Source organism: Apodemus sylvaticus, chromosome 10, assembly GCF_947179515.1.
Source record: "Apodemus sylvaticus chromosome 10, mApoSyl1.1, whole genome shotgun sequence".
Lineage (NCBI taxonomy): Eukaryota > Metazoa > Chordata > Mammalia > Rodentia > Muridae > Apodemus > Apodemus sylvaticus.
The window spans coordinates 56,334,917-56,359,732 of record NC_067481.1 but is presented as its reverse complement, the minus strand read 5'-3'; the positions used below and the strand labels follow the sequence as shown (position 1 = coordinate 56,359,732).

At 45.9% G+C, this 24,816-nt stretch overlaps 1 protein-coding gene across 2 annotated transcripts in view; it reads left to right on the top strand.

Annotated features, from left to right (window-relative positions):
* Stx8 (syntaxin 8) overlaps positions 1–24,816 on the top strand; it is a 232,760-nt gene that overhangs the window by 151,512 nt on the left and 56,432 nt on the right. The window contains exon 8 of one of the 2 annotated variants that reach the window (XM_052195513.1): positions 13,421–13,477. The exons of the other annotated variant lie outside the window; for it this stretch is intronic. Coding sequence (XP_052051473.1) covers positions 13,421–13,477 — 57 coding nt within the window. The remainder of the gene's footprint in view (positions 1–13,420; positions 13,478–24,816) is intronic. 2 annotated transcript variants of the gene reach the window in all.

The following is a 24,816-nucleotide window of genomic DNA, read 5'->3' as shown; positions in this document are numbered from 1 at the left end:
GCAGTGACTGTTTGTTTGTTTTTTTTTAATTTATCTATTTATTTGTTTTTTTTTTGGATGTGTTTTTTTTTCCGAGACAGGGTTTCTCTGCATAGCCCTGGCTGTCCTGGAACTTACTCTGTAGACCAGGCTGTCCTTGAACTCAGAAATCTGCCTGCCTCTGCCTCCCAGAGTGCTGGGATTACAGGTGTGCACCACCACTGCCTGGCTTCTGCAGTTACTTTTTATCCCGTGACCGCTGACATCACTTGGCTAGCCTCAGTCACGTTGACTCCCCTTGGTATTCTGTATACCTCGTGAATTTAAAACTCGCTACTCCAGCTGCCATCTAAGAATCAGGGATGTGCGGTTCATTTTCCTTGGGTGGCAGTAAGATGTCTGGCTTCCTGTGGCATTGAACCATTTGATTCATTTTGGGTTTTTGAGGCAGGGTCTCACATAGCCCTGGCTGACCTCAAATTTTCTCTGTCTCCAAGATTGACATTGAATCCCTGGGATTATAGGTGTGCGTTACTCTGCCCTGCTCTCATCTGTTGTTTTATAGACTCTGTTTCTGAGGTTACACTTACAGTTCTTCTAAAATCTACTTCTTCCTTCCTTCCCTCTCCTGTTTCTAGTTCTTCTCGTCTTACTATAAACCTGACTCCAGCTCTCGCCCATGGCCCTTCTCTCCACTATTTCCTAAGCTGTGTCTGGCATTGTTTGTAGTTTACGATGACTCTGATCAGCTTAATGATCAAAACTTAAATGTTTTTCTCTCTCCTTATGAGATTGCCTTGTTGCTGGAAGGTGCATAAATAGCAGATCTTTGGCAAATTTTTTATTGTTATTTTAGAAGTTCATAGGATGTATTTTCATCATATCCACTGCTTCTTCCTCACTTCCAACCCCTCTCATGCCCCTCAGATCCATGTCCTCCTGCTCTGTAATTATTATAGTTTTAGACTGTCTGTGAAACCTGTTAAACCCAGCTAGTGCTGCCTTTATGTACTTGGGTATAGACAGAATACTTAGGTTTGAACAACCTATCAGTGTTCTTGGTCCTGAAGAAAACTTGTTCATTCTCACTAGGCCACCATGACTGGCTGTAGCTCCTCAGCTAGGGGTAGGGCCATGTGACCTCTTCCCCTGTCCATGCAGGAATATCAGCTGGTGTGATCTTGTGCAGGCAACGACATTGCTGAGTGTTCATGGATGCAATATCTGAGTCCTCTGGTTCTAACCATCTTCTGCGATGTTCCCTGAGCTGTGGGTATAGGGATGGTGTCTTAGATGTCCTATTTGGGGATAGACATTATGCTCTGCATGTTGATCACTTTTTGATCTCTGTAATAGCCTCTATCCACTATAAATAGAAACTTCTCTGATGCAGGGGTGATAGATAGCTGCATTTGTCTATGGGTATAAGGAAAAGCTCTAAGAAGATAGGTAGATACAATATCAGTTTAGCAGAATGGAAGTAGTAGGTTCCTCTCTAGGATTATAACCTAGGGTTCTTGGTTAGCTTTATAGTACCAAATATGAGTTCCCTCTAATTGCATGAGTCTTAAGTCCAACCAGGTTATCCCCAGAATATTAGTGCCACCATTACACTGTTGGACTTGCCTTGTTAGTCCCATAGTTGTGGTTGTATGGCTTTACAGCTAGCTAGGACTGTTGCTAACTTGTCTCCCGTGGCAGCTTGCCTAGCATTTTCTGACACCTTGAAAGCTAGCCACCAGAGAGGGGGCTTTCAGCTCAGTACCCAGCTAATTTTTCCAAGCCCTGTAACTAAAATACATGGTTTCTTCTGCAATAGGGTGGACAAGGAGGCATATTGGAGGTCAGAAGACAACTTTTAGGAGCCATTGTCTTCTTCCATTGTGGACATCAGGGATTGAACTCAGGTCTCAAGATTACAAAGCCTTGTTTTGTCTGCTGAGCCATCTTGCTAGCCTGGCAAATTTTTCATGAGAAAAACAAACAGGGGGGGGGGGGTCCTCTGGTCTGTAAATACTAAAAACCAAACAATGCTCTATTTGTAAATAGTTTGTAAAGTAGAAACTGCCTGTAATACAATATTCTATCTGGAGGATAGGATAGTCCACTGTAGGAGCTACTTCTTCCTCTGATCCTTGCCAAGCTGAACGTTACTTGGCTTGGACAAACAGAGCCAGCTTGTTAAAGAGGTTGGTGTGTGTGTGTGTGTGTGTGTGTGTGTGTGTGTGTGTAAGAGGCAGGGTAAACTTACTGATTTTACTAGCAACATCACTCAAAATGGACCCAATAGTTTTTCAAATTCTGTTTCTAGCACTAATGTCAAAGAAGCCTGATCACAAATCTAGCTTTGCTACCTATGGGAAACCTGTCCAGCTCCTGAGGACAACAGGAAATGAGTCTGATGAATTTCTGCTTAGAGATTTGAGGCTATCTGCCCAACTTTCCTTCCCAGAACCAATGTGTTTACTTTGAGGGTCGTGACTTTCGCAAATGGTAATGTCTTATTTCACTCGTGTTCTTGTTGAAAGTTAGGAGCCCGAGTTCCCGTGAGAGTATGCTGGACACACGCCTAGCCAGGCTTCCCTGAGCTGACAGCCCTGAAGCACTAGTAGCCCCCTAGGGAGCCAGGTTCCTGAGCCCTGGATTAGAGCACATGGCTAACCTGATGGAGCCAGGGTTGCCCATCCCCAGACCGCATCTCCAGCTCTGTGGGTGGGGAAGCTTCCCATGGTTTATGCTCCTCTTTCTTCTCTTAGTTCTCCCTCCACTTCCTGTTTTCTCTCTGTTCTGTCTTCACTACCCTTCTCTGTTCATCAACTCGATCAGGGTTACATGTCTGGAAGGCCTCACGCCTGCGCTCCATCCCACCCTCCCAGCCAACACCCATAAAATGCTACCATCCCCTGGTTTGTTTTGTCTGTCCCAGACAGCCAGTTTCTCTCCCTGATGTGCTGCAGAACATGGAGCCATCTGGAAGTATGTTATAGGATATAACAGCACAGGAATAGTCCCCAAAAGTACATTTGAAAAGCGTTACTATATATCTTTATGGTACACTCTGTAGCTTATTTTTGAAAATGACTGTGTGCAAGTGTGTCTTAAAGTTTTGCTGCCGGGCAGTGGTGGCACAAGCCTTTAATCCCTGCACTTGGGAGGCAGAGGCGGGCAGATTTCTTAGTTTGAGGTCAGTCTGTTTGGTCTACAGAGTGAGTTCCAGGACAGCCAGGGCCATATAGAGAAGACACCCTTTTTCGGGGTGGGGGTGGGGGGTAGGGGGGGTGGAGGTGGGGGGTGGGGGGAGAAAGAAAGAAAGAAAGTTTTGCTATGGAGCACAAGCTTGTCTTGAATTTGAGATCCTCCTGCCTCAGTGCCTTTCAGGGCTGGGCACCATGCCCATCTTTGTGCTATGCACTTTAAACTGTGTTTTAGCCCATAGTGATTTGGTATAACCCTGCAGTTCGGCAGAATTAATGACCTAAACAGCCAACTCAGTGACATCTCATCAGAGAGAGAGGTATATTTTTGGTAATCCTAGCAGTGTAAAACTATTTTCTTTATTTTTAATTTTCGAAATTAAAACATGATTACATCATTTTCCCCCTTTCTTTTTCTTCCTCCACCCCTTTCCACACACCTCTCCACTTGTTTTCACTCTCTCAAATTCAAGGCCTCTTTTTTTTTAATTGTTATTGCATATTTATGTTTTCCTAAATAAGAGAGTGGGAGGGGAAAAGTAAAGTTTCCCCCAAATGAGTTCACTTCGTGAAGCAGCTGCCACATTGAGGAGGAAGGACGCCTGTAATCCCAGCACTCTGAGAGGCAGAGGCAGGCAGATTTCTGAGTTCGAGGCCAGCCTGGTCTACAAAGTGAGTTCCGGGACAGCCAGAGCTATACAGAGAAACCCTGTCTGGGGGGTGGGGGGGAGCAGCTACTCGAAGCCCTCCTGGGATGGCTGTCCAGACAGAATTGCTTCCACTTAGCATGGGCTCCTAGACCCGTGCTTTGCCTCTGCAGCTATACTCTTGGATAGCCTACAGGTCTACTCTATAGAACAGACAGAGATGCAGGACAGTTTCCTCCTTCTCTTATGCCAGCTGTCAGGGAGCCTGCAAAGCAAGTTGCAGACATCAAGCCTCAGTGTGAAGGGCAGAGTGTAGGGCAGGGAGGCCATGGGCAACACCTGACACATAGACACCGTATATGTGGTGATGGAGATGGTCTGTAGAGTTTCCTCGGAACCCCATCTGCTGGCTAGTCTTCGATATTTCTTTCACAGTTACCAGGTTCTTCATGGAGCTGTTGAACACTAGGAAAAGATTCATGTCATATCCTAAAGGACCCTTGGGTTTGGAACCATTAGTCAAGTCATGCCAAGCACTACAAGTTTAAGAAAACCTCAAGATCAGACAGTCTCTAATAGAGCAAGCAGTATTGTCACCTTGAACGAATCATAGGAATGACACCATTTCCACTGTTGCCAAATGGACCTGCCACCAAAACTTTAAATAACCCGATCCCAGCAAGGTACAAGTGTTGAACTTAATGACTTACAATTAGATTAGCTTCCATGCATCAGTTATTTCCTGTCTTTCTCTTTGTGGGGGAGAAAAAAATGTGAGAAGTATTCTTTGGTTGGAAAATCATAAATAGAAAGAGCCTCCAGTCAACTCCTTGCAATTTCAGAGATCGCAACATAAACCCAAAAAAAGTTCCATAAGATAAAATCAAAAGACAAGAGAGAATGTACAAAAATTAGGTAATACAAGACCTAAACAACCACAATACAAAGCCAAGAGTGAAGACCTTGTCCAAGGAATAATCAAGAAATGACTTAAGAACTAAGGATGGGAGTGACCGTATAGAGAGTTCATTTAGAAACTAGTTTAAGAAATAAGGTTAAAAGGTTCTTGAACCTGGTGCAGCAATGAATACCCCTAATTCCAGGATCAAGAGTTTGAGTCCATGTGCCAGTGAGAAAGATCATTGGTTAAAAGTGGTTAAAAACCTAAAAATTGGTTAAAATCTTGGCAATCGCCAGGACCCATGTAGTGGAAGGAGAAAACCAACTCTAACAAGTTGTCCTCTGACCTACACATGTGCACTGTGCATGGATAAGTGCACACACACACACATACACACACTAAAGAGTAGAAAAAAGATTTCAGGCTAGCTTGGGCAATATAGTGAAATCCTCCTACAAAATAGCAAAAACAAAAACTTTGCACCCCATAGCCTGACCTAATTCCCTGCAGACTTCCCAGATAGGTCTGGGGATCATCTCTGTCAAAGGACCTGATAGCAATATCTCAACAGAAACACTGGGCAGCCATGGAATATTTAGGAAGCAACCGGCAAGTGCACTTCCCCTAATGAGAAAGTAACCCTAGGGGCTGGAGAGATGGCTCAGAGGTTAAGAACACTGACTGCTCTTCCAAAGGTCCTGAGTTCAATTCCCAGCAACCCAGCAACATAGTGGCTCACAACCATCTATAATGAGATCCGATGCTCTCTTCTGGTGTGTCTGAAGACAGCTACAGTATGCTCATATAAATAAAATAAATCTTTGAAAGAAAGGGAAGGGAAAGAAGGAAGGAAGGAAGGAAGGAAGGAAGGAAGGAAGGAAGGAAGGAAGGAAGGAAGGAAGGAAGGAAGAAAAAGAAACCTAGAAAGATCTGGGGTGCCAAGAAACTAGATGAAGAAACAGAACTAACTCTAAGATGATCAGTGGGAGACTGGAGCAGACAGAGAGGAGCCAGGCACTGGCAGAGCTAGGCACAGCAGCTCCTGCCTGTCAGCCCAGCACTGCAGTAGTTGAGGCAGGAAGCTCAGGATGTCAGAATCAGCCAGAGCTATGCGAGACCCTGTCTCAGAACAGAACAAAAGGAAACAACAAAAAGATGCAGGGGAGTAGATGGGTGTGCTTTCCTGTGTGAGCCATGTCACTAAAGCTGTGAGAGGCTGTGAGAGTCAGTCAGAGTCCTCGCAAAGAACTGCAAAAGTGAGGAAAACAAATCGGCAGTCCTGAAAGCCCAGGGGTCGGATGTAGAGCAGATGGTGGAAGAAGAGGAGTGATGCTAGGCTTGGGATTTAGCTCTGTGGCAGAATGCCTGCCTGGCTTGACCGAGACCCTGCATTAAAAGCCCAGAACTGTACATTATGTGCATTATATTCATGTTGATTTTTGTTTTTTGAGGGTTTTTTTGTTTTGTTTTGGTTTTTTGGTTTTGTTTTTTTGTGTTTTGTTTTTTGGTTTTGGTTTTTCGAGACAGTGTTTCTCTGAGTAGCCCTGGCTGTCCTGGAACTCACTCTGTAGACCAGGCTGACCTCGCATTCAGAAATCTGCCTGCCTCTGCCTCCTGAATGCTGGAATTAAAGGCATGTGCCACCACTGCCCGGCTTTATGTTGATTTTTAAAAATGCACCCAAAATTCCAAATCTCCAAGAAAGATCAATTTGTTAGCCAAGGATAGGGAGCAACTCTCCCTATCAGCTAAGAAACTCAAAGGAATGATATTTAAAACATCACCTTTTGGGCTGGAGAGATGGTTTAGCAGTTAAAAGCACTTATTGCTTCTAGATGTGCTAAGTTCAGTACCCCAGCCTCGGTGCTGGGCAGCTCACAGTAACCAGTAACTACAGTTCCAGGCTGGTCTGATGCCTTTGCCTTCCGTGGACACCTGTGCTCACTTGCATGTGCCCATACACAGGATTAAATATAATAAACTGAATATATATTTTAAAAAGTCACCTTTTTCCAGATATGGTCACATGCAACTCTAGCCGTAGCCACTCAGAAGGCTGAGCCGGAGAATTATGTGAGCCTATATGAGTTTGAAAGCAGCCTAGACAAAATAGCAAGACCCATCTCAAAAGACAAAAAGACAGGAAGAGTGAAGTCTCAAGGGATGGGAAGTGGCAGACTCAGCTTCAAAGTATCACTCTGTGGATTATTAATTACAAAGAGAAAAATATGCATGAGCAAAGTTAACAGAACAGTGTGTCCCACTAGCAGCCAGAGGCTCCGACCTGAGTACAGTGGGAACTGATACATCACCCCCCCCCTTTTTTTAATGCCAAAAAATATTAACTTGAACAAAGAGAGTCTACAAGAGCAGTTCAAGCTGAGGGACAGTCCGTGAGACACGGACAGTTAGTCTCCTGGAAAAAATAGGAAGACGTAAGGATGGCTATAGACACGTAAAAGTGAAAGGCTGCGGCTGCTCAGTGTGCTTGTGATTCTCAATGGGTTCTGGATTTAACAACATACACAGTACTGGAATGCAAAGTCAGAAGCTTCTGAGTTCAAGGCCCATCTCTGTTTCAGAGAAATCCTGGGGTGTAGCTCAATGGTAGAGCACTTACCTGGCATGTACAAAGCCCTGAGTTTGAAACTCAGGCCCCCAATAATAATAATGACATGTATCATTAATAATGACAAGTGAATAAAAACTCCCAACAAATAGGACACTAATGGGTAAGTGAAGAATGTTTGAATGTAGACTGTGTATTAGGCGATGTCATCAGGGGTTGGCGCTGAAGAAATTGTCAGAGATGACAGTGGTACTGTGATTATGATGCTGTTTAGGTATGTGCCCTAATGGTCAGTTGATGCTGCCTAGAGTCACCTGAGGAGGGAATCTCCAAGTTGAGGCCATGTCTAGGGGCCAGGGGTGGAGGAGGGTGGCTTTATTACTAATTGATGCAGGAGGGCCCAGCCCACTGTGAGACCCACCATCCCTAGGCACCATCCCTAGGCAGCATCCCAGGCAGCATCCCCAGGCAGCATCCCCAGGCAGCATCCCCAGGCAGCATCCCTAGGCAGCATCCCAGGCAGCATCCCCAGGCAGCATCCCCAGGCAGCATCCCCAGGCAGCATCCCCAGGTAGCATCCCAGGCAGCATCCCCAGGCAGCATCCCCAGGCAGCATCCCAGGCAGCATCCCCAGGCAGCATCCCCAGGCAGCATCCCCAGGCAGCATCCCTAGGCAGCATCCCAGGCAGCATCCCCAGGCAGCATCCCCAGGCAGCATCCCCAGGCAGGTAGACTGCATAAGAAAGCTTGTAGAAAGTGATCCAGTGAATGAGCCAGAAAGCAGCATTCCTCCATGGTTTCTGCTTGAGTTCCTGCCCTGCCTTCTCCTGGTAGGGGACTGTGTCCTGGGATTGTAAACAAAAACAAGTCCTTTCCTCCCCTTCATTGCTTGTGATGATGGTGCTTATAGCAACAACAGGAAGCAAACCGAATGGTGTGTTGCCAAAGGTATCGTATCTTTGCATCTTGCTTTCCAAAGTCTAAGCATACTGCACAGGCAGAGAAAATGAATGTTCATCATTACTTACTGAATATCTTAATTATTTATCAGTTAGCCTAAGTTATCCTGTATTATACTGTCTTTTCTGGAGGGTTGGAATTTTTCAGAATAGTTGGAAAGGAAAATGCATAAATATAGACAATGAAATTTCCTATAGGTTAGTGTCTTAGTTTTAGTGCCTTTGTTAAGGAAAGGACAGGGTCCAGTGACACTCCTAGGTGTGGCTCTAATAAACTCTTTCCTACCTGGTCTTCAACCACAGGAAGTCTTAAAGACACACATAGTTTTGGTGAGAGTAAGGCAAGGTAAAAGGGAAAAACACAACACACAAGAATCAGCAGGCCTCAGGACTGAGGGACGCAACCCTGACTGGCGTCTCTGGGGGCTCTTCTCAGAGGTGCTTTCCTCGAGAAGGTACGAACATGGGCCAGAGAGACTGCAAATAAACTGCTTGCTGCCGAGTCTGATGACTTTAGTTCCATCTCTAGGGCCCTAACATGATAGAATGAGGAAACCAACTTCCACGAATTGTCCTTTGGATACTACATGTGGGATGTAGCATGCATGATCCTAGACCCTCTCCCAACTACACACATATAAAGAAAGAATAAATCAATGTAAAACTTTTGTTTTCCACTAATGGGTCACTTTGTAGACCAGGCTGGCCTCGAACTCAGAGATCCTGTGTGCCTCTGCCTCCCAAGTGCTGGGATTACAGGCGTGCGCCACCCCCACCCCACCCCCCCCCACCCCCGGTCTCTTCCTGGCCTTTAACCTTAGGTTTTCTTTTTTTTTCTTTTTTTCTTTTTTTTTTTTTTTTTTGGTTTTCAAGACACAGTTTCTGTGTGTAACAACCCTCTCTATCTTGTGGCTTGGAACTCACTTTATAGACCAGACTGGACTCATACTCACAGAAATTCTCCTGCCTCTGCCCCCCCCAAGTGGTGGGCTCAAAGGCGTGTAGCACCGCTGCCTGGCTAGATTTAGGTTTTCATCTCTGACATCATAGGTGGGGAGACTTTGGATGTTCAGCTTCTAATGCAAGCGAGCCAAGAGCAGAGACCATACCTTGGGATTGTGATTCTGAGAAGCTGGCATAAGATAGCTTGATTGGACTTCCTTGAAAGGCTACTAAATAATGCAGAAGGGGGTTTCTGTTTAAGCTTTAAAAAAAAAGCAAAAAAACCTTGTCAGCCATGAAGATAAGATCTGAATAGGGATAGAAAGTGTATTGTCAGTGGGGTGGCTACACTGCGCTTGCGTTTGAGTCTCTATTAAATACTCACATGTCTGAGGACATTAATAGAAATGTCATCTGTCACCGTAAATTCCTCCGTCTTGGCATCTCACAGCCCCTTACACTATAGCCGCCAGCATTCTTTCCACAGGAGGTTTGACACATACCATATACTGGAATACTATTCAACCGTCAAAAGGACTGAAGTGGTAATTCCCATATACAAACAACTCCACATATTGCACAGCTTTCTTGGTATGAAATGTCCAGAATAGGATAAGCTGTTGACACAGAGAGCAGATGGCGATTACCAAGGCTGGGGAGTGAAATGCTAAGGGAAAGATGGCTTGATGGATGTGAGCTTCCTTTGGGGGCATTGAGGAGGAAGCTCAGGGAATAGTAGTGACCACTGTAAACATTGTAAATCTACTCGCTGCTGATTAATTCAGACTTTTAGATGGTAATGTTTGCACCATGCATTTTATTATAATAAAAAGAAAAATAGAAATCTTCCATCCATCCATAACTGGTCTTCAGAAACAGGGACCAATTTCTCTAAACAGTACTTCTTCCAGGTTCCATGGTACCAAGCAGCATAAGCAGACTGGAAAGGCTGGAAGAGGAAAATTGTCACATAGGGTGGTAGTGGGCTGTCACAGGGGAGCAGCAGAACAGCACAGGTCGAGGTTCCACCAATGAGACTCTTGGCTAATTCCTTTACTAGTCAGTGATGTAAATTAATGTTTGAGGCACATCCAACATGGAAGCTGCTAGCAAGGGGAGCTTTCCTCTGAATGTGCCCCTCTGTAGGCTGTCAGAACCCAGTCAAGGTAGCGCATTAGCTCTGATGCCCTGTAGCCTTCCTAGGGTGGTGTTGTCTCCTGTCAGCAAGTTAGAGGCTCTAGGAGGTTTGTTCACTTCCTGGACTCTTATTTTTTTAGTTTGGTTTTTCTCCCCCCAACTGCTGTATTTGCATGTATGTGAAATCAGCTGTCAGGCCTCCATAACTTAGAAGCACCCCACAGAGCACTCAATCACTTTTCAGTCTTGCCAAGAACAGTGACCAGACGAGGTCCAGGTGAGGGATATGTGGTCCTGCTTGCTAAACTTTTTTTTTCCTGTGGCTGCTCTCAAAAGTTCTTAATTTTCCATGACACATCAGTGTTGGAGATTGAGGTTAAATGGGATGGACAGGCCGACGGCTGTGTGCTCCTGTGGTGATCCACAGCAGACATGGGGGAGGGGAGGGTGGGCATGGAGATCAAGGTGAAAGAAGGGTGATTCAGAAGTAAGAGTGTGTGAACACTTGCCTGCCAAGCAGGGAGAGAGGTTGAGGAGGTCGGAAGTGAGACAGGGACTGAGAAGCAGAGAAGGCTTCCTGGAATACCCCCATGTTCCCGAGTGGGGTGTCTCTGCTTTCCTGTGTAAACCATTTCCCTTGTCTTCAAACTGAGGGGCCACCAGTGACTTGTTTCTAGATGATTTGTGGCATCAGTTTTATGTGTGAAAAAGAATCGAAAAGGGCTGGATCTGCAGCCAAAAGTTAAGGAAATCTGTTCCTCAGAATTATGGTGGGGAAGTGTTGGAGGGATGGGGGCGGGGAGAATCTCTTGTGCACTGTTGTTGTGCAATGTGTGTTGTGACACATGCTAGGGAGAAGAAGGGAGGCTCCTCAAAGAAACGGACATTCCCTGGCAGCCCCACTGGCCTGCTGAAGAGACTGTGGCTGCAGCGGCACCGTTAGCAGGAGACACACAGGGAAGCAACCCAAGCTTGTGTCAGGGGATACATGATTTCCGCCACAGTGGAATACTATCCAGCCTTTAAAATGAAAGCAGTTTATGAAGCTAGAGGTTGTTATCATTCACAGGTTAGACACAGATAAAAAATACTGCTTGAAGTCACTTAGCAAGGAAATCTGAAAAAGATAAACTTACAGCCATGGAAAGTTAAGTGGTGACCATAGGTAAAATAAGTGTGTGTTTCATGGAGCTAGAAGGATAGCTATTTGTAAGCACACGGTATCTTATTATTAATGATAGTCACTTCAGTGCCCAACAGAACACCGGGATGGGATTTCTTCTTCCTATCTCTGTGACTTCGTAGTCCTTGACACACTTCTCCCTGGCCCTTTGCATCCTAGGGCTTTCTCATTCTTAACATCAAGTCTCTTAAGGCCAAGAATGGTATCATATACCTTTAATCCTTAGGAGACAGAGGCAGGAGAATTCCTTTGTGTTCTAGGCCAGTCTGGTCTACATATCAAGTTCCAGGACAGCTAGAACTACATAGAGAGACTGTCTCAGAACAAAAACAACAACCACAACAAAGATGCTTACTGACTTAACTGGTAGAGCACTCGCCTGGTACACACAGAGACCCGGGTTCAGTCTTCAGTATGACAGAAACCCTAACTCTAGTGTTGAATGCCTGTCATCCCAGCACTTGGGAAGAAAAAAAAGCGATTAGATTAGATTAGATTAGGTTAATTAGATTAGACTAGATTAATTAGATTAGACTAGACTACATGTTGAATTTGAAAACAGTCCTGGAATATAAAAGACTCTGTCTTCAGTATATATAGTTCTCTTCCCTCTTCTTTCCCTCCTTCCTCCCTTTCTTCCTTCTCTTCCTTCTTTACTTCCATAGGATTTCATTGTTTAGCCGAGGCTGGTTTGGATTTTTCCTGCCTTGGCCTCCTCTATGCTGGGATTGTGGGCATGAACGACCTCGCCTGGTTCTAATACTAAATTTAGCCTGATGCTTTTCATAAAAGACCCCAAGCCCAGCTGCCCTGGTGGAAGCAGGGGTCGAAGTGAGGCGGCTTCTTCAGGAGGGGAGGGCCGGGCAGGAGGAAGAAGCTGGGTGAGTGGAACAGCAGGAGCAGACTGTGAGAATCCTGGGAGCAGCCTTTGCCAGGGTGAAGTGTCTCTGTTCCCAGCTGGGACCTGTACTTCCCCTTCCCCTCTGCCACTGTGACATCCGTCACCACCATGCCTGCCATCCCGGATCTGATGGCAGAATTTATAGCAACGTTCTGGAAAAGTGGAAAGAGCATGGGATGGGTGGGAGGTGCGGGGCCCAGAACCAGTTGTGAAGTGATAAATCAAGGTCTGGGATTATTCTGGCATCTTTCACTTTTGGATTCTTTACAGAAGAGGTTTTGAGAGGCGTGAATATATACGGGTTTGGGGAGAGATTGTTTGAATGTTCTGGTTGTTTCAGATTCATGGTTCCACATGAGTGTTTGGTATGTGACATCAGAAAGAATAACTGTAACCCTTGTCACCTGATTCTATTTCCTCTCAGTAAACTTAGTCCATCCACCATTCCGGGACTCAGACTTGAGCTATTGGGGGCACTCAGAGTGACAGTGCTGTTGGGTTCCTAAGCCTGGGCCCTGAAGGATTGCCTCTCCACCCTTCCTCCCTGTCTTCCTTCCAACATGCCCCCACCCCACCCCCCACCACATACACCCTGTTCTGGACTTGGGGATTAAATACCTGCAGGCCTTTCATAGACAACTGAACCACACCCCAGCCCCTCTACCGTATCTTGTCCAGAGCACCGGCTTTCTGGGTTTTATGGTCCATAACATCCGTAGGCATCTGCACTTCTTGCTCACAAATCCCCTCCCCCTTCCCCAGCCCTCAGCTGTCCTGCCACTCAGAGCACCTTTTATCTGTCCATCCATCTGTAGATTACTCTGTCATTTCCTGGCACTCCTGTAAACTAAATTCATCTTCTGCAACGTGCCACCCAACTATCATAAACACACCACACATGCTTGTAAACAGAACAAAAAGCCAGCCTGCTGCAGTATTTGGGTTCAGCACCAACTTTCTTTGAGTTGGTATTTCTTTCCATTGAGCTTTTCTTCCCTTTCTCTCCAGGGTCCCTTTTGCGCCCTCTGTCATCCTCACGTGGGTCCGCTTGCTGTACCTTCCTAGGTAGGTCCTCAGAACCTTCCTTCTCTCTGGGTCTTAGATACAGTCACCTACATGATCGCTGAGACACAGGGATCAACATGTTAGTTTGATAAGAGATTGGCAGCCGGCTTTCCATGGCTCCATGCTGCCTCTAGAACACACACCCCAAAGCCCTGGGCTCTGGATCTGAGCCTCTCACCAAACCAGTTATTTCTGCTTGCCCCAACCTCACTTGCTTCTTTCTGTTCTTCAGCATTTGCACACAATCCCTAGACTATCCTGGGACTCCACTGAAGGACTCCTGTAGATAATACCCCATCTTCCTGCTGTGTCTGTCTGAAATAGGCTTCCACCCTGTAGCCCAGGCTGGCCTAACTCACTCTGTTACCCAGGCTGGCCTGCCTGCCGAGTGCTGGGATTATACTGGAGCACCTAACACATCAGTTTATTAGAGACATGGAATGTAAGGACCTATGCGACTGGACTCACACTCCCTGCCCTGCATTCATAGGGGAGAGGAGAAGGAAAGCTTCCGGCCTAGAAGCCTGCCTCCTGCCACAGGGCTCCCCGCAGGCATCAGTGTGGCCCAGCACTCTGGGCCCTTCTGGTGTTTTAGTAAGAGTCAGAGACCTTTGGCTCACTTTTTAGGTTTTCACCTCGCATTGCCGGAAGTCAGCCCTCTACCATTTCCATTTAAAGGTCACTCATGTGTGTCATGGATATGAAGTAGTAATTCAGTCAGTATCCAAAGGCCAAGAAGAGAAGAAATCTGCAATCAGGATGAGTGAAAACCTAGGGATGGAACACACACCCTGTGAACTGGAGTTAGGAGAGTCGGGGGATGTATGCCAGCCTCACTTCCCTTTAACAGATGAGCTTGGTAATATCTCCTCACTAATTAATGTGGCCAGATGTCTTTAATATACTATCTTCCTTTTACAAAAAAAAAATGTTCAGCAAGACAAAATTAAACAGAATTTTACCAGACTGACATTAAAGAGCAAGCATGTTTAGTACAGCTATTAAACGGTGAGAGAGGCTGTGTGCTGGGGAACATCACAGACCTTGTGAAGAATGAGGAAAAGTCACAGGCGGGAATGAAGCGGCTGCCCCTTTGAAGGGCTAAGAGCAGGAGGAACTGGCCGGGCAGGTGTGCAGCGTGCTCCCACACAGGTGCAGATTCCAAATGGGCGATTATTTATTACATCTGGGTCTCTGTGGCAGTCATCTGTCATCCACTCATAACATTTCTGCCAGCTCCCTTCGGTGACACTCTGCTGCAGGGGAGGATCCCAGGGTGCTTCAGCCAAAGGGTCCCACCGCAGGTTCCACAGGGACACGTGATAGAGTAAAATACGTAGAATAGAGTTTCGTAGTTCCTTGGGGTTCAGTAGGAAATGCTAACCGTGGCAGCAGAAGCAGGCAGCTTTGGGAGGGTTCACAGCATCTTTCTGGTATCAACTCTGTGGGACAGTTTGATTTCATATGTATCAGTTTGTTTCATATGTATCAGAAAAGCTAACTGGACATCACTGGCTATAGGCCAGGAGAGTTTTGGGTATACCAAAACCAGCTGACCGAGGGGTGATCTAGGATGAATGTTCTACTTTGTGTGTTTTCTTGTTTGGTTTTAGAAGCTTATTGATTAGTATGTTGATAGTTAATGATCTGAAATATTATTTTTTGTTTTGTTTTTTTAGGTGTCATAGTCTTGTGTAGCCAAAGCTAGCCTAGAATTCACTAGGTAGCCAAGCTAGCCTTGAACTCCAGATCCTCCTGCCTGTATCTCACAAGTGTTGTTACAGACACGCACCACAACATTTGTCAGAAAGAAGAATTTCAAACACTGTTGCTCTAGCTTTGCAGTGGTGCCCAGGTTGAATGCATTTGGTGTCAGGTGAGGACTCAGGAGATGGCCGCAGTCTCTGGAGACTGTGTGTGATCTTGTGCAAGATTTTCTGGTTTGGGTTATTCATCTCATGTGCTAGTATCTAGGATCTACATACAGAGAAACCAATTCAGAACACCCTGCACCATAGAGCTTGAGTCTAATAAATACCCACTGATGGTCCTTAGGTGGATGGTCTTTAAAAGTTCTTCCTGTATCAAATGGAGTCTTTTAAGAATTACATTTATTTATTTATTTATTTATTTATTTATTTAATTTATTTATTTATGAGAGAATGTGTATGTATGTGTGTGCATGCGTGTGCGTGTGCGTGTGTGTGTGTGTGTGTGTGTGTGTGTACATGGATACATATGTGTTATGTGATAGACTTCCTGAGGAGATACAGTATACATATCTACTTACCCTAGAAAGATAGCTCAGAACAAAACAAATAACTGGTACACCAAAATCCAACTTGATGAACTGAGGAGAGTTAGTGGGGTCACTAGTTACAGAAACGACTCAAAGCTGTATCAGCAAAGCCCACCACAGGCGGCCTGAGGGGCAGCTCAGCAAAGCTGGAAACCTAGAGCACACTGCACAGCCTGCAGTCAGCTCAGTGGGTAGAGAGTGCCCTCTCCAGATGGTCCTCAGTTGGTGTGAACCTCTTCCAGGCAGCTTGGCTGGCTCTGTTTCCTCCAGGCTGCTCAGTTTCTCTGAGAAGGACTCCTGCAGGCTTTACGGTTTGTTCTTGAGGGAAGGCCTTTGCTCGATTTCAGGGCTTTTCTGAAGCCATTGAGTTGTTAACTTCCGGTCTTAATGATGGTTCCCTGCAGGATGGAATGCCTCATCTCCCCCCCCTCCTCTGAAAAGGAGTCTTTAACCTGAGGGTTTCAGCAACCCCTTTTTTGGGGGTGTGGGGGAGTAGTCAAATGACCCTTTCACAGTGGTCACATGTCAGCCTGAATATCCAATATTTACATCACAATTCATAATGGTAGCAAAATTAGAGTTCTGAAGTAGCAATGAAATAAGCTTGTGGTTGGGGATCAGCACAGAACTAGGAACTGTATCAAAGGGTCCCACCATTAGGAAGGTTAAGAATCAGCGCCCTAGTACTTCCTGCTGTTTGATTTTATCCCATTATGTCCTATGACCTCAGAAGTTTCCCTCCAGGATGGAAGGCTTTAACCTCGGAGCTAACTGTAGCAGAACAACATGCCATGGTACATATGGGCAGTCAGTTCTCTCCTCCCAGGGGGCCTGGGGACAGACAGAACTCAGGTGCTCAAGGCAAGCACCGTTACTCACTGAGCCATCTTGGTTAGCCCTGGGGGAACTCCTCAGTGAAGAGCTGTGGTTAGTAGAGGAAGGAGAAGATAATAGACAAAACCGTGAGTGCAGGACAGAGGGATGCTGGGACCCTTGTGAGTGGTCCACACAATGTGATGCAGGAGCTGGAAGTCAAGAGAGCTCATCTCCAGCCACGGCTGCTTGGAGGCTTATGAGTTAGTCAAGAACAGGTGAGAGTTTGAGCAAGTATGGCACCTCAGGGTAAGGGAGCAAAGCACAGAGGCGGGGAGGGAGACAACAGTTACTCCCAAGCTTGGAGCCCTTCAGCAGATGCAGGTTACCCCAAGGCCTTGAGAAAAAAGCTCAAGCTCTTAGGACCAGCAAGATGGCTCAGCAAGTAAAGGCTGCAGCTGGACAAGCCCAAGAAGCTGTGTTCAAACCTTCTAATGATGGAAGAAGCAATCCAGTATCCCAAAGATGTCTTCACACACACACACACACACACACACCACAGAGCAAAGCAAAGAAACAACACCTCCCTCCCAACCCTTCTTAGCAGTCTCCACTAATAAGGCGGATCTTGTCCAATCCCTGGTCTCAGCTTTCCTCCCTCCCTCCCCTCTCCTACCACACCGCACCCTTGGCCCCCCAGGACTCTTCCCCTGAGGATTAGGATGGACCTGTGATGGTAGTCCCCAGCCCACCTCCATGTCCCCCTACCCTTATACAGAAATCCATTTTCTAGTCTTCATTTCCCTTTGCTGGCCACTAGCCTCTGGCCAGCCCCAGACACAGCAGCCTCTGAGCATCTTGCCTGAGTGCAGACTCCGGTCCAGTAAGTGTGGGAAGGGCTCATGGCTGATTCATGGAAGGGATGTGAAGCAGCAGTTCTCTCCCTGGGCCACACAGCAGAATGACCCAGGAAGCTAAACAAATGACAAACCTGGATTTCCCCTCGCCATAAATATTGATTGAGTTGCTTTGGGGTGTAGAGACCTGGGGTTCTCATTCACATTGAATCACTGGTATACTAGACATTCTTCTTGATTCCTCACTTCTGCATTATGACAGACAGCTATAGGATCTATCTTATCATGTACGAACTTACAGGTACCTATTATCTGTGTCCTTCACTGAGACACTTCACTATGTCTCATTCGGTTCTTTGATTTTGTGTTCATTCATTCATTAATTCAAGAAAAGTTTAGCTGGAGAGATGGCTCAGCAGTTAAGAGCACTAACTGCTCTTCCAGAGGTCCAGAGTTCAATTCCCAGCAACCACATGGAGGCTCACAACCATCTGTAATGGGGATCCGATGCCCTCTTCTGATGTGTCTGAAGACAGCGACAGTGTACTTCCGTACATGAAATAAATAAATAAATCTTTAAAAAAGAACAAAGTTTAACAATCCTTTGTTATGTGCTGTATACTGTCCAAGATGCAGAAGATGTGAATCAGTCCTGAAGGTTGGAATAGTCCTGAAGGTGGAACATACTAGTATTTGAGAGGCAGAGTCCAGAGGTTCAGGAGTTCAAGACAAACTTTGGCTCAAAACAAGCAAACTAGACCTGAACCCCAGGTAGAAGGCCCACAGCTCTTGGCAGGGTAGGTCCTTATCCCCTGAGCCAAGGGAACCCAAAGAAAGATGGTAGGAGTGGACAGAAGTTGTCACCAAAACACTTTGAATACTGGATATGAATCTGACTTATATGTATGTGTATATATACATACACACACACACATGTCAGTACACTATGTGTGTGTGCCTGGTTTCCCACAGAGTTACATATGAGTCACCATATGTGGTCCTGGGAATCAAACCTGGGTCTTCTGGAAGATGAGCCAATGCTCTTAACTACTGAGCCATTTCTCCGGTCCCTTCCTTGGGGTTTGGTTGCATTTTTTTTTTAAGTTCATTTTCATGAGGAGGGAGGTGTACATGTCCTTAGATGCCAGAACAAGGTTTTAGATCTCCTGGCACTAGAGTTGCAGTTGTCTGTGAGCCACCAAGTGTTGTTGCTGACACCCTAGCTCAGGGTACAGAAAGCACAGCAAACTCTTGACTGCTGCAACATCTCTCTAGCCCTCCAGCCCTTTAGTTTAATGTTTATACCCGAGGCTTTCTTTTTTTAAATGGATGTATTCCTATGGAATTTTAAGGTGTTTTTCTCGAGGTATGTTTGTAGAAACAGCACACACTAGAGATCGACTTTCAGACCTCCTGGGCGGTGCCTAGAGTTTTCCTGATGGTAAAAGTCTCAGTCCTCCGTTGCTTCTTGAGCCACTAGGGTCCCTTAATTCCATTTTCTGTTTCAGTTACACTTTCAAAGAGACATTTTGAGTTGAACTTGGCATTTATTTAAATACACTGACATTCATTTCTTCTCCACCCCTTTCTGGCTGTAATCTTGTAGGGCTGAGCTAAAACAAACAAATGATACTGAAGGCGACAACTGTTGGTGAGAAACTAATGCTGCTCTCTCCTCAGCCTCTCTCCCACCCCTGTAAGGACCCAATTAAAGATCAAAAGCACTTTATATGCCTCATTTCTGGCATGGTGGTTTTGATTTTGCACCTCTAGGTGTATAACATTGTCTTTTCAAGGCTCGGTCTCTCACATTCCAGGTGGCTACTGCTTCCTAGCCGGAAAGCCTTTTCACCCTGGTAAGAATTCAGAGGTGCTTTTCTGATGCCTCATACAGAACAAGTTCATAAGTCACATTAGAAGGGTTTTGAAATGCTAATTCACAGCTGTCGACAGGTATGAATACCCGTCATCCTGGAATGTCACACCTATTCAAAGTAACTGAGCATCCCTGAGTTTAATCTCTTTTAAAACCAGAAATGTAAAACCTGGTTGCTTAGAGCTAAGAAAAAGCTCCTTAAGTGTCTCATAGAAACATTTCAGAAATAGTCACAGCCCTCTCCCTGATGAATGTTCCCATCTATCCATGAGTGTGCTTTTGCCATGTGCACCTATGTATGTGTGCTTCATCTACATATGTGTATAGGAGACACACCCTGAGAGCCTCTTCTATTAATGAAGCTGTCGAGAGAGAGAGAGAGAGAGAGAGAGAGAGAGAGAGAGAGTATCTCTGTGTATATAAAATTTTTTGAGATATCCTATTGTTTACCAATATATTTTACTTTTCAGAAAGCTTATTGAAATTTTTTTCCAATGATGAAGAATATTATTGTAGCCCAGCCCAGGTGTGGTGGCACACACCCTTAGTCCCAGAACTGTGGAAGTAGAGTCAGAAAGGAGGCTCTTGTGAGTCGGAGGTAAGCCTGGTACATAGCAAATTCCAGTGATATTCTGTCTCAAATAAAAAGACTGGAGGGAAGGGCTCAGCAGTTAAGAGCACTGACTGATCTTACTGAGGACCTGGGTTCCATTCCCAGAACCTACATGGCAACCCACAGCCATCCATAACTCAGTTCTGGGGGATACAGTGCCCTCCTCTGACCTCTGTGGGCACCAGGCATAAGCATGGTACACAGACATATGGAACAAACTCCTAATATTCATAAAATAAAAATAAGTAAATCTTTTTTAAAAAGCTGTAGGAAATGGTAAATGAGAAAATGTAAACAAACCGAAACCCTACTTTCCACAAACAGTAGCTGCTAAGATTTGTCTTTTTAGTTGCTTTGCTATGCAGACATATACTACATTCCTACAAACTGTCTCTCTCTTTTAAATATCTTGAGATGCTGTCTCACATACTACTGGACTAAGTTTTTCCACCAGAGCCTGAGATTTTTTCTTTATCTTTATTTTACAACAAAGTGAGTGTATAACTTTAAACTTTGGGAAATGTGTGTCTAGTTACAGGACCTCCAACTTGAAGCAAGAATAATCTTTTCCAGCATTTATTACAAGGCATATTTTAACTTGATGTTGGGAACTGAGAAATAGTAGGCCAGGCCTTAAATCCATTATAGAGGGGATGGCCATTAGGACTTTGGGAAATGGAGCTGGTCCTCCAACCCTCTGGGTCATGTCCCGGTTCCATAGGTTTAACCAACCACAGAGAAGAACTACTTGAAAAGCAAACTGCATTTACACTGAACATGTGCAGACTATTTCCCCATTGGCATTGCTTCCTAAACAACGCAGTATAACATTCATTTTTACTGCATTTCCTTATTAGGTATTATTTTTTTTTAATTCGATATAATTTATTTACATTTCAAATGATTTCCCCTTTTCTAGCCCCCCCCACTCCCCGAAAGTCCCGTAAGCCCCCTTCTCTTCCCCTGTCCTCCCTCCTTATTAGGTATTATAAGTCATTCCGAGGTGATTGGGTCCTGTGTTAGATCCCTAGCACCACACCAAGACAGAGTCTGTGAGAGGGTGAGCCTGGTGAGACACAGGCGACATCCCTGCAGCCACTCACTCCCTATGGATTGAAGACTCCTTTAATTCGGCTCATTTTCATTTGGGTGTAGCAGCTAAAGATTTTTGTGACAGGATACAACTTTCCAGAGATAGCCAGAAAACGTCGTCAGTTCCATTGGGAAATATCTCTTGGATTCTCTATGCCGCACTGAAGGAGGGAAGGTTGACAGTGGTCAGGGCCCCTTACAGAGAGCATGGTACAGTGGAGGGAGGACGAATGTGCACAGAAAAATGTCATCGTTGACCCTTGTGACACAGTCTGTACAATCTGGAGGCCCCCCCCCCCATCGCCACACTCTCCAAATGCTTCAAATCTGTATTGCTGATTTGTCCACATTAATTAATATCAGAGCATCACTGAGGAATGGTTTGGATAATGTGAAAACATTTAAGTAATCACGGTAATCACGAGGGGGAAACGACCTGGCCCACCATTAGCTCAGTTTGAATGCATTATCAAGCCAACCCCGGGAGGAGCTCAGGGCACAGAGTCCTTACTTGTGGGTGATGTTGGCTAAGTCAACCAACTGCACAGCAGTGATTCAGTGATCTGTCAGCTCTATCTTCCTCACTCGGTCAGGAATGCAGCTAAGTTAACCAAAAGCAGATCACTGATTTGACACTTTGTCACTCTGTCCTCACTCCTCACTGGTGACTAGGTGGAGGGAAAAGGGTGTGCTTGCTCTCAGTCTTAGTCCTTCTCCCTGACTCCAGCTCCACCTCAGCCCTCCTCTCCCAGTTCCCATTATAGAACAGAAAAGGCTGCTTAAGGCCCGGTTTATTTACCTAATAAACTGGCTCTTGTATTGCCTGGGAAATGCTAAAATTTTTCTGTCAGGAAATCCTAGTAACAAGCAAACAGAGGTCCAGCAGTCAGGTCTGAAGAAACAACAAGACGAAGGTCGGCTAATATCGTCATTCTTCTCCTTCCTGGTGGCCATGACAGCGCCAGGGCTTATTTGAAGATCCCAGACTTGGAATCACGGGCCTGCATTGTTAGCTGCCCACACATTGTCGGCTGTGCCAACAGTTTGAGATATTAATGTATTCTGGAGATCAGTGAATGAAGAATTCCTCTGCACTTTTTCCCCTTTTAATTTTTTCCCCTTTCCATCCACTTTGTTTGCAGTGTCTTTGTCTGCCGGGCGTTGCTGGGCATTTCTAATGAGAGAGCAAAGAATTGTAGAAGGAAAAAGGCAAAGGGGGAGGGAGAGAGAAAACAGGCAAGAGAAACAGGGGCGTGTTTAGCACTTTAACAGTAAGGTGACATTTTTACAAGCCAGTCAGGTGCACGGGACTCTTGGAAAGCGCAAAACCTCGCTGGCAATGCAAATTCCAAGCGGAAAGCGCATTCTGGGCCATGTCTAACTCATTGATTAGCAGCGCGCAAGGAAAATGCACTTTTATTTCCTAACATCATTTTCCCCACAGGACGCCGAGCCTGGGTGCTGCTTTGGTATTCAATCCAGCTTCATTATTGCAGCCTACTCGAAACCCACCCTGGGCAGCTGCTAAAAGGGGGAAAAATTAAAGCAATTCATACTCGCAGTGACTTACTGCTGCAGAATAATTGGTTTCTGTTTGCAAAGAACATTATCACAGCAAAGCCCAGAAAACAGAAAGGCCTGTCTGTGAGAGGGTTTCTGAGGCTAGGTTGGAAGGCGGCTGCAGGGGGAAGGAGGGAGGGATGTGAAAAATCACATTTCCTAGAAGGCAATTAGCTAATAATTAATTTTTTAGCATGCTCCCATCGAGGACTTGTCCTTGTGTGATATATAGACAGGGATGCTGGCTTCCTGGTACATCCTTTGATTCCTTGTGGAAATGTTAATGAGACTAAAGCAGTTAAAGAGCTCTTTAGACAACGCAGTGCTGTGGGGAAGGCCGGAATGAAATTCAGACCCTCTGAGGACTTCTCTGACACACAAGAAGTCCCTTTGTTTCCTGTTTTATAAACCAGAGGCATGTCTAAAATTGCGGGGAAAGTGAGAGGGGGCCAGGGCCTGGCGCCGGGGCCTGGCTTTCTATATTTAAAAAGAGGAAAAATTGTTCGCTAGTTATCCGTGCCTGGGTTTGACAGGCAGTCCAGGGTGTTTTTGAAGTTCTGAGGGAAGGGTCTCTGAAGATGTAAGCGGGATCTGTCTTTCACTTAGACTTAATTAAGAAACTTGCTGGCTTTGTCTGTAGGGGGCCCATTACGCACAAGCTGCAGCCCCCTCTGAATAGGGCCTCAGCCTGGAAAGTGTATACAAGCCAGGCCGCCTTTGTGTTGTGTTGCCAAACTGGAGGCAGGAGCAAGTGGGAGCCTGGCTCTGCCAGAGGCCAGCCTGTTGTTCACACCTGTGACCCATGTCCCAAACAGCGCTGCAGCCAGTGCGAGCCCATTCCCTGGGGAACCTGGAACTAAGGAACCCTTTAGAGAAGGAACCTCAGGAGGGTGAGGGGAGAGAGGGTTGGTCTTATTCTCTGGTGTCCCTTTTTAGTCCTGATGATGGGCCACAGAGCTAAACAGTATCGCCAGCCAGAGCCGGGAATATCAGCCGGAGGTGGCCAGGGCTTGGCGCGGCAGCCTCAGCCACCCACCCCCATCACTTGATCCTCCAGCCCAGGGCACAATTTTGCCTGGTCACTGTTCTTGTAACCCTGAGAATAATTTCCCCCTGGTGGGCTACTGTGGCCTGCCCTATTTAGAACAAAGTTGCTGAATGCCGAAGAATAAAGAACAGCTGGGAGGCTGTGCGCAGTGGTTAATCAGCTAATTCGCATTTCAAAAGGCTCTAATAAGAGGTGATAAATTCACATAAAGCCCTGGGTATGAGTACTTTATTCTGGAAAGCTTTCTCCCTTCTGTTTCTTTCCCTACCCATCTCTGCCTTGTGCTTTGAAGCTGGCGGGGACCTCCCAGGGTATCCACACCTCTGCCCTCTGCTGCCTCCAGAGCTGGGAGCTGCAAGATTTCACCTTCTTGGTGGTGACCAGCTGCAGGCACCCCTGGGGTTCTCCTCCACACTCCTTCAGCCCACCCCTGGCTCTGTCCACCTGGGAGCCCCTGGCCTCCCCCTATTACCGTGCTGAGTTTGCATGATTTCAACCTTCTTCCTGTCTCTTCACACACTGCCTGCCAGCCACGGACCCCCACTTAACATTAAGTTCTGCCCTATGGCATGCAGGGAGAACCCCAGTTCCCTGCCTGTCTTGGTCTTCTCCCCATCCCTTATGTCAGCTATCCAAAACCCTAAGGGCTGTGTCTTGGGCTTCCCAGTGAACCTCATGATTGGGTCTTTCTGTGCTTACAGGATTATGACACTGCCCTGTACCTAGGGTCCCTCACCCAGTTACTAGAAACCAGCCAGCCAGCCATTGTGGGAATAAAAATATGCCAAAAACCAGTGCTTTTTGTTTCAGCCAGGAGTCCAGTTCAACTTATCAAGTGAGCTTATCTGGACTTTTACACACACACACACACACACACACCAGTCACACAGCCTGACCATTATATATAGACCATAGTTGCTGAGGTTAGTTCACACCTGTAAATGACAAGGCATTAATGGCCCCAAGCATCCTTGATCCAGCCGTACCGGGGTGGACCAGCACATTCAGCACATTGGGTGCTCATCTTTTTCTGTGGCTGTCATATGTGTGCAGGAGTCTCTCCTAAGTGGTCCGTGGGTTTCAAAATCCCAGAACACCTTGGTCCTATCATGCTGTAGAAATCCATGAAGGACTTAGCCACCATCTTAATTACATACTGTGGAGGAATGACATCTCATATT